The following is a 10,102-nucleotide window of genomic DNA, read 5'->3' as shown; positions in this document are numbered from 1 at the left end:
TTAAAATATTTTGATATGTAGTTTTTATATAAAAATTATATATTAAAATATTTGTACATAATATTTATATATATTTATTTAAGAAATGATAAAATTTAAATTAAATTTATATAAAATATCTTGATATGTAAATTTTATATAAACATTACATACTAAAATATTTCTATATAATTTTTAAAAAAAAAATTATGGAAAATAATCTAAAATTTTATATTTTTTATTTAATAAATAAATAAATATATTGAAAAGTTACTTGTTGAATTCACCCATGTATATTCCATTCATCAAACCTCCCAAGCATAATTTAAGTTTATAAACTTGATGTAAATTAATCTTTGTCATTTCTTGGCACAAGAAAACAAGTAAACATAAAACCACAGCAAAACACAAAACTAAAACACAGAAGCAATATTCTTTTTTTATTAAGCCAAAAGAAAAACAAACAAAATAGAAGCAGCCTCAAACTCAATAATGGAAGACATAGACATTATACTCCACAATAGCATCCCCTGTTTTCAGGTCAAGTTCATGAGTTTTCGCCTGAGCATAGCCCCGAGCAAACCGAAAAAGCCCACTTCCACCGACAATCGGCATCTCTCTGATCCCAGAAAAAACACTATTTCGTCCCAAAACACTCAGATTGCTACCATTATATTTACCTTGAGTGAAAGCAAAATTCAGCACCATTAAGAAACTGAGTTCACTTTGTGAAGCTGATGCGTAAATCCCTTGTGCTCTTCCTACAATTTTGGAGCTGAGATGAGGCTCTGCGGTTAAAGGGTCATCCATCATATTCACCAGTCCAAACGCAGATGAGGAGTGGTTGGTCATGTCTGCACTAGCTACCGGGACCGCCGTGGCGTTTCGGCCGCTAACTATGTCGTGGAAGTAGAAGTGAAGGTGGCTTAGTTTCTCCCTTTTAAGGCCTAGTGTGGCTGGGGATAGGATTCTTGAGAAACTGTTAGATTTTGCTGTAGTAAGAGTATTTGAGAAGAAGAGAGTAATGGAGAGAAAGAGGAGAGGAATAAAAGGGAGTCTTGAGAAGGTTTTGGCCATGGAGGAGAGAGGACTACTGGGCTAGTTATTGGCAAGTAATGGAGATGTTTTGGGAACGATGAAAGGAAGGGAAAGGTAATTTAAACGGGAAAATTATTTTACAGGAGATCCATTTATACACTAAATTTATAAATAATTAATATATATTAATTAATTTTAAAAAATTAATATATATTTATTAATTTTAAATAATAAAATATTTTAAAATATAAAACACTTGTATATATATATATCATTTTTTTATTAATTATATTATATGTACCAAAGTATATAAAACTTTCTTAGTTTAAATATGTATCATATTCAACTATACAAAAATAAATTTGTGTACAGTTTTAAATATAAATACAATCTAAATTAATTTTTTTATTATATATCAAATTAAATTTATAATAAATATAAAAAAAAACTAAACTTTTATTTGATCGAATAAGTTTTTTTACTGGTTTGAACTACATAAAAAATATAACTTAACTAAAATATGCATAAAATGTACTATGGTACCAATAAACAAAGAGCTGTAAAAATGAAGTGATTCAATCTAAAATGATCCATGAGACGGATATAGAAAGTATCATACTCTTAATGTATGGTGAATTTTATATCATTTAATTTTCTATCTAAAAATATTGTGGAGTTCATTATTAGATCAAAAGATTATATGGTTCTTACAAATAATAGGGAGGATAAGAAGAAGTATAAATAAATGGGACCAGTTTGAGGCTTACAAAATAAAGGTTAAAGGGACCAGTTTGAGGCTTACAAAATAAAGGGACCAGTTTGAAGCTTGGCAAACTGAGGAAAAAAAACAGAAAGGAAAGCATACTATGCCTTTTAAGGTCTTGACACCCGTCGTACAACCCCAACAAAGAAAAGAAAAGAAAAGAAAAGAAAAAGAAAAAGGAAAAGGAAAAGGAAACAAATTCCTTGCTTTCGGAACGGGACAATCCGAGTCCAAGCATGACCGAACATCATCATTTTTCTTTTGTAATAAACATGAATATGAATATAAAATAAAAATAAATATTAAATATTAAAAATGATGTATAAAATATTTTATTTCTCATAATTATTAGTTGTGTTGATATAATAAAAAATTACAATTTTGTAGATAAATATTTTACTCGGTGGTTTAAAATTATATATTTATTTTATAATCTTTTTTTATGTAAAACGTTAAATTAATTTTTTTCTCTTTATCAACTTTATAAATGGAGAACTCAACACTCCTACAAATTAAAAATTATAAAATTAATTAATATAAAACAAAAATATGAAAATAATTGATGGATTAAAAGGATAAAATTTCGGTGAATAACAGACAGAATTAAAAAGAAAAAGAGAGAATGAGACTACATAGCACAACTAAACACTTAGAATTCAAAAGGCAGTAAAACGATAGATTTTAAAATCAAATCATATTTATACTGATACACTTTTAATTATACTTAGTCAATATTAATGATATACCAATCAATATAATTAAATACATCATAAAATATATCGGGCATTATACTTATAGTAAAAAGTATATAATCATATGTGGCGAACAATAATAATTTATTTATTATTACCATTTTATATGCGAAAATTATTAATTAAAAGTAAATTAAGAGAAGGAAAAGCATGATTAAGGCACCAGAATGAAATTGTAATATGTAGGTACAGTAAGACAAATGGGTGGATTTTGGTGTATTTAAATGTGATCAGGTTTAAGGTCACAATAGAATGGGCATTCGATGATTAAAAACAAGTACTACATATCTAATTTAGGTGGGTACATTCTGAAATTGCACCATTCATGTGCGTAGTTGCTGTTGTGGTAATCAAATGCCATTCAAGTGAATAGCGACAATTAAATTAAATATACACATATATATTAATATATAGGTTGCTTCTATTATTACTTTGTTTAAAATAAAACAACTTTATTTTGAATTTGAATTAGAAATTTATTGAATTTTATTCATTCAATTTTAGACACTCTATCTCTTAAATATTACCATTTACGGAAAAAAAAATGTATGCCATTATGCAAAATTAATTATTTTTATGAAATGTAATAATTTAAAAAAGATTAAAAAAATTATAAAAAATATTAATTTTTTCATAAATACAAAATATATTACTATCTTATTCATAAATGATAAGTATATTACTATTTTATGAAAAAGTTATACTTTTTTTATAGTTTTCCGTATTCTAAAATAATTTTTGTATACTATTATTTTATGTTGCTTGAGCAATTCCGATTCTAGTTGGTAACTTGTATTTATAGGTTATCAAATTTAACTTTTTTTAATTTTATTTGACATAATCTTGTTGGTTGTTTAAAATAACATGCAAAGTGACTATATAATTTTCCTAATATTATGTTAGTTTGATTCATATTTTTTAACTATTTTATTACGAGAACTATCAAATTAAAATAATTATTTTTTAATACAAATTAAAATCTAAAATCATTATGATTTCTTAAATTATTGAACTGAATTTCAAAATCATTATTATTAAATCATAATACTCTAAAATAAAAGGAAAAGTACAAAATTTCACCATATGATTTAACCTTCGATATAAATGGTCATATAGTTTTGACTTAGTTTGGCAGTAGATGTATATCTTAAGTTGACTCATGCTCTCCTTATTCATAACTCAAAAAAATAGTTATGTGATTTTTTTATGACACTTTAATATCATAAGAATTAAAATTGTTAATCATTTACATATAAACTCGCTAATACTGTTAATTCAATATCAATTGTCTATAATTCAATTATCATTTAATTCCCTACTAACTTAGCTTTCATTTAAGGCTAGCCATTTTAATTTTTATAAAATTTAAAAAATAAAATAGATTTATAATTCAATTTTTTAATTTTAATCAATTCCAACGAATTTTATATTATATGCAAAACTAAAGAATTCTATTTTCACCATCTATCAGATAACATTTTACAACAAAAAAATCTAATTACTAAACCTATTAATAATATTAATAAATTTAAATATAAACTAATAATATAATTTCTAAAATAATAAAGTGTGATTAAAAAACACATCACCTTATGTTAAAAAATTAAACTCCTAACATAAAAAGTTGTGAGTACGGAAATGAAGTCATCAACTCAACCAACAGTCTTATACAGGCGACTAATGTCTTTTTCTATAAAAAAAAAATATCATTGACTATTTTAGTATTGCATCTATTTATCGAATAAATAATTAAATATTCTACATTTAATAAGAGGAAGAAGTGACATATATTTACATACAATGTGATATGTCCAAATTAACTTTAAAATAAATCCCAAAAGGAAACTGTGAATCCCGCGACGACAGGCCGTTGGATCAATGAGAAAGCAGAGAAGTTGGTCCTCTTGGTAAGTAAGTAAACAGGATTCACATATTTTCCTAATAGAGAACCAAATAAACTTCAACAAGTGAAGTCTTCCACGTTTAGGACCTTTCTTTTATATAATTTTGTTTAGGTTTGTAATTTCTTTTCCTTTTTTCTTTTGAAAAATGTTAGGTTTGTAATTAGAAAAACTACTTTATGACCTTAGTTGAAATAGCTAACTAATTAAATATTGACATATTGTAATAACTGGAAAAGAGACTGTTAATAAAAATATTATTTTTCATATTTATTATTATTTTTTTATTTTAGAGGAAAAATAAACTGTTTGCTAGAGAAAAAACTGTTTATTAGGTGTTTCGTAAAGAAATTGTTTTTATTCAAATAATTGTTGAAAAGAAAAAAAAGAGAGCATTAAATTAAAAATTATCTACTCATAATTTATTAGATATTTTTATATTAGTTGAAATTATTTAATTATGAATTTGCACTCTCAATTTAGACTCAATAAACAATTGATTCAAATTATAAATTTTTAAATCTATAATTGCAGCCTGTATCCATCAAATAGCAAGTGAATTAGAAAACTCATCGTTGAGACAGATTTTGTGTTGGCGAAGCAGTAGCCACTAGGAGACCATAATGGCAGAATTCCTTTGTCGCAATCTTATGCAGAGAAATTGGGAGTTGAGAAAGTTCAGCATGTGGCGAGGGAAGAAAATCATCCATCGGACTGGCTTGCGAATAAAGTCTCGTGTCGTGAGGGATTTCTGAGTTGTTAAGATTTGCTAGAGGTCCCCCGTCCTCGGAAGTTTTCAAACCCACAAAATCAACAAAATCGTAAGATCAGTGGGGGAGTCAAAACAAATAATATCTCATATGACTGGTTCCGGGTCGTTACATTAGTTATCTAATTGTTATTGTTGGTTCACAATCCAAATATAATAGAAGATTCACTTAGTTATATTATGTTCCCACCACTTTTCATTATTTTTTTATGATTATTTTTTATAACTTGGCTTCAATTCAAAAGTCGGAAATAATAAGAACATATTTAAGAATATATTGTATAGAATTGTTTAAGTATATGGAGGCTTCGAGCTTTAATTTCTATTGTTGAAATACTCGGACTTGATTAATTTCTTTGTGTCAAACTGAGGAATTGAGTCTGGCTATGACTAAAACTAAAAGATAAAATCAAATATATAAAATAAAATCTAGGTGAAATTCTTGGATGCTTTTAATTGAGTGCCTTTTTAAAAAAAAAAAAATTCAATGCCTTATTGTATCATCTAATAGACTTTGGACACTTAATTTTTTATTTTAAATTTTATTTAAATTTAAAAGAATAATAATCTGCTAATACATATAAAAGAAATATTTTTATATTATTATTATATATTTTATGTAATTTTTACCATTTTAGTGTCAATATTAAGATATTAACAATTAAATAAAATAAGTTACATAATAGAAACAAATGTGCACAAGTCAGTAAAAATTTACAAAAAAATATTATTACGTAAATATAATGCTATTTATATTATTTTTCATTTTTATATAATTTATATTATATGATGTACAAAATTACTAATTTTATAAATTTAAAGAAATGAGTTATACAATTTGGTTAAATTATTACTAAATTGGTTACATTATACATAAAATATTTTTATGTAATATTTATGCTGAATTATATAATTTTTTATTATATAAAATAATTTATTATGTATATTATGTAAATAAATTTTTTTGACAAGTTAATTAAAAAATTATTTAATCTGATAAAAATTTACACAAATTAATAAAAATTATAAAAAGATATTATTATGTAGATATAATGTTATTTATGTTATTTTTTCATAATTTATATTATAGTACAAAATTAGTAGTTTTATAAATAGTTTGGTTAGAAATTTATTAAATTAGTTATATTTTATATAAAAAATATTTTTATGCAATATTATATTGATTATATAATTTTTATTATATAAAGTAATTTATTTTATATATTATGCAAATATAAATTTTTAATAAATTAATTGAAAAAATTATTTAATTGGATAAAAATTTACACAAGTTAGTAAGAATTTACAAAAAAATATTGTCATGTAAACATGATGTTATATATATTATTTTTTCGTTTATCATATAATTTATACCATACACTGCATAAAATTTATAGTTTTATAGAGTTAAGAAAATAAGTTACATAGTTTAGCTAAAAATTTATTAAATTAGTTACGTCTTATATAAAAATAATAGGTGATGTGTAATAACAAACTTAAACAAAACTAATGAAATGAAAATAAATGTTAAAGTTGGCTATAAATTCAATGAATAATCTTAGAAGTATAAATGTGGGTAATGTCTAATAACCAACATTCTAATTAACTTCAACCATATTTCAAACGTTTTCAATCACCTCTGTCGCTAAATAAATAGTTGGTTAATTGAATTAAGATTTTAAATAAGTTAAAACCTAAAAATTCTTAATTCAAACAATATTTACATTGCAACAAGTAATACGATTTCAACAAAAAATTAATCTAATACAAAAAGAGGGGCAAAAAAATATATTAACAAAATATGATACTTTGAAACTATGAAATTAGCATGTACATAATATATATTAAACCTTTTAAGCCAATTTAAATTTAAAATTTAAACGAAACATGCATATTTCTTAACAATCTTAATTGTTATTCTAAAAAAAAGAAAATATTACTTTAAATCAATAAATGACTTAAATAAAAAGAAATTATTGTTAAATGATTGAACAAGCTAAGACCTTTAATTTAACTATTGTTCATGAAGTATTTGATTGATGATTTCAGAAAGTAAAGAGAGATATAATATAATAAAAAGAGTCGTAATAAAATTCTATTTAGATATTAATAAATAAAATTTCTATAAAAATATTAACGACCAAAATTAATTACATATAATCTAATGTAAATAGTTAATTACGACATTTTAACTACAATATATTAAAAGGTATACTTTCTTTATTTTAGAAAAAAATTATGAATTATTGATCCACACAGTATATATAGAAATTTAAATTTAAATTTGATTATTTTCATAAATAAAAAAACTATTATTAGAAAATTTCTTAAGTTTTTACCATATCACTTTCTAATGATATTCACTATCTAAAGCAAGTAAAATATTTTTTTTTTCACTTTTCTATTAAATCATTTATTTAACATTTATTAATTAGGCTTGTTTATTATTAACCTTTGGAAAAACATTATATTCTTAGGCTCGTTTATTATCATTTTGATTTATTTATAGTTTTTCTGTTTCAAACGTTCATTTTTTTAAAATTGTTTATTAGTTATAATAATAACTCCTCTTAAATAATAATAATAATAATAATAATAATAATAATAATAATAATAATAATAATAATAATAATAAACAGGCCTAAAGCCCAGCAAACTTAGTAGCCCAGAGCCCGATTGAGATCCCCTTATCACAAACCCTAAAGACACATATGACAATCAGTTATAAATACAATCATCTAGGGTTTTATCATTTTTCATAACCTCTCCAGGAGCCACCAAATAGAAGTAGAGCGGGAGAGAGAGTGAGAAAATGCCGGCAGGTCACGGTCTCCGTTCCAGAACAAGAGATTTGTTCGCAAGGCCATTCAGGAAGAAGGGTTATATTCCTTTAACTACTTACCTTAGGACCTTCAAGATCGGCGATTATGTCGACGTCAAGGTTAATGGCGCCGTTCATAAGGGTATGCCTCACAAGTTCTATCATGGCCGAACTGGTCGTGTCTGGAACGTAACCAAGCGTGCTGTTGGTGTTGAGGTCAACAAACAGGTATACATTAATTAATTTTAATTTCTACGAATGTTTTGTACTGTTTTCTGCCTTCTGTTGTTTGTGTTTTATGTAATCTTTTGTTGATATGAAATATGGGTTTGGTGATTTAGGGTTTTGGTCATTTGAAACTGATGATTTCTTTTTCTGTTTGTTTTTATTATTTTGGGTTTAGAATTGCGAGCCAGATGTTTGATCATTTCCCTCTACGGAAATGTCGAGTTGTGGAATTGTGTTTTGATTTTTAGTTATGATTAACACTTGGTCTCGGTTGTAGTATGTGTTGTTGATTATATAATAGTTAATAGGTGGGTATGGTTTTCTTGATCTTACTGGTGGTTTTGAGATCTGCTAGAGCTGCCGCTCATCTGACTGTTACTGGATTTAGATTTAAACATCCATTATTATCGATGATATAGGTTGGCATCGTGTGTTTTTATTTGTTACTGTTGGTGATTTATGCTTATAGGTTTGAGGTACTATTATGAATGTTCGTGTTATATTGCAACTGATAAAAATTCTTGCATTTGATGGTTGTCTTGTATTAACATTAACAGTTGGCCCTAATTTTGTGTGGATCATATTTGGTGCCCAGTTAACTTGTATACTTGTATGTATTCTACTCAGGTTTAAATTTACAATACCCAGGTATTGTTTTGTTTGCACAATATTTTCTTTAGTATTGTTGAGACCGTAGAGATAGAAATTGATTGTCTTTGGCTTTAGATTTTCTTAGTTATTTTCCTATCTGAATCTTTAACAGCTTAATGATATGTGTCAGTTTTAGCCTATCAATTTTATAATTTGCTGAATTAGTTGTGAATTAATAGGTTTGTTCTTTTTGACACTGACAGGTTGGTAACAGGATTATCAAAAAGAGAATCCATGTGAGAGTGGAGCATCTGCAGGTATCAAGGTGTACTGAGGAATTCCGTCTAAGGAAGAAGAAGAATGACGAACTGAAGGCAGAGGCCAAGGGAAGAGGTGAGGTGATCAGTACAAAGAGGCAGCCAGAAGGACCTAAACCTGGTTTCATGGTCGAGGGTGCTACATTGGAAACTGTTACACCTATTCCCTATGATGTTGTTAACGACCTCAAGGGAGGTTATTAGAGGCCAAATTCTAGGTTTTTATCTGTTCATTCTTGTTTGGTTTGAGTTGCAAACTTTTGTGTACTGGATTATTAGCTTTTTGATATGTGACTTGAATTATTTTCAGTTTTGACAAGACACTTATGAGATATTTGCTCTTACATATGGTTTATGCAATTTTCCCCTTAGATTAAGTGGATGCAGTTCTGTGCTATTGTTTTTTGCTTTTAGTTGCTTGTAGATGAATTCACTGGCACAGTCCATGTATCTTGATAACTTGCAGTTAAATATATCAAACAGCCTATAATACTCGTCAACCTTCTCAGTTACATCTATTTAGCAGAGTTCTCTGTTTTATTCGTTGGTGTTGCGGTTGACTTGAATTCTTCCATGTTGAATTTCTTGAGGACTGTATTCTCATATTTTTTCTGGCGCACAAAAATTTTGCATTTGCTTTTGTTGTACCTGGATTTCAAGGAAGAACGTCATCCTTATGAATATCCCTTGATTTCATAAAGATCAACATCGAAACAATTTTTTGGTTAGTTATCAAAGTCTTAATAAATACTTGAGGTAAGATATTTGGAAAATGTTGCAGCTTATGCCAGCCAGCTGCTGCTTTAAACCAGTATGAGGTGGGCAATATAGCTGTACGAAGAACAAGTTTCATATTCTCTCTGTTTCTGAGATCTTCTCAATTTCTTCCAGAAGTCTTTCCTGCCAACTCCTCATTCCTTATCTGAAGTCTGTTCAGAATCCT

General features: G+C 26.3%; 2 protein-coding genes across 2 annotated transcripts; one reads left to right on the top strand and one right to left on the bottom strand.

Annotated features, from left to right (window-relative positions):
• Nucleotides 1-393: 393 nt before the first annotated feature.
• Nucleotides 394-1,147, bottom strand: LOC8268099 (dirigent protein 22). Its single transcript, XM_002531128.3, has one exon. The coding sequence runs from the start codon at nt 1,054-1,056 to the stop codon at nt 466-468; it is 591 nt and encodes a 196-aa protein (XP_002531174.1). The 5' UTR covers nt 1,057-1,147; the 3' UTR covers nt 394-465.
• Nucleotides 1,148-7,944: 6,797 nt separating this feature from the next.
• LOC8268098 (60S ribosomal protein L21-1) lies at nt 7,945-9,536 on the top strand. Its single transcript, XM_002531127.3, has 2 exons — nt 7,945-8,251; nt 9,106-9,536. The coding sequence occupies exons 1-2, from the start codon at nt 8,015-8,017 to the stop codon at nt 9,361-9,363; spliced, it is 495 nt and encodes a 164-aa protein (XP_002531173.1). The 5' UTR covers nt 7,945-8,014; the 3' UTR covers nt 9,364-9,536.
• The last annotated feature ends 566 nt before the right edge of the window (nt 9,537-10,102 follow it).

Source organism: Ricinus communis, chromosome 10 (genome assembly GCF_019578655.1).
Source record: "Ricinus communis isolate WT05 ecotype wild-type chromosome 10, ASM1957865v1, whole genome shotgun sequence".
Taxonomy (NCBI): Eukaryota; Viridiplantae; Streptophyta; class Magnoliopsida; order Malpighiales; family Euphorbiaceae; genus Ricinus; species Ricinus communis.
Note: the sequence above shows the minus strand (reverse complement) of the source record. Positions and strands in the feature narration are given on the sequence as shown.

Coding starts and splice junctions, on each gene's coding strand:
- LOC8268098 (XM_002531127.3), top strand. CDS start 8,015: ATGCCGGCAGGTCACGGTCTCCGTTCCAGAACAAGAGATTTGTTCGCA. Junction 8,252..9,105: donor GTGTTGAGGTCAACAAACAG/GTATACATTAAT, acceptor TGACACTGACAG/GTTGGTAACAGGATTATCAA.
- LOC8268099 (XM_002531128.3), bottom strand. CDS start 1,056: ATGGCCAAAACCTTCTCAAGACTCCCTTTTATTCCTCTCCTCTTTCTC.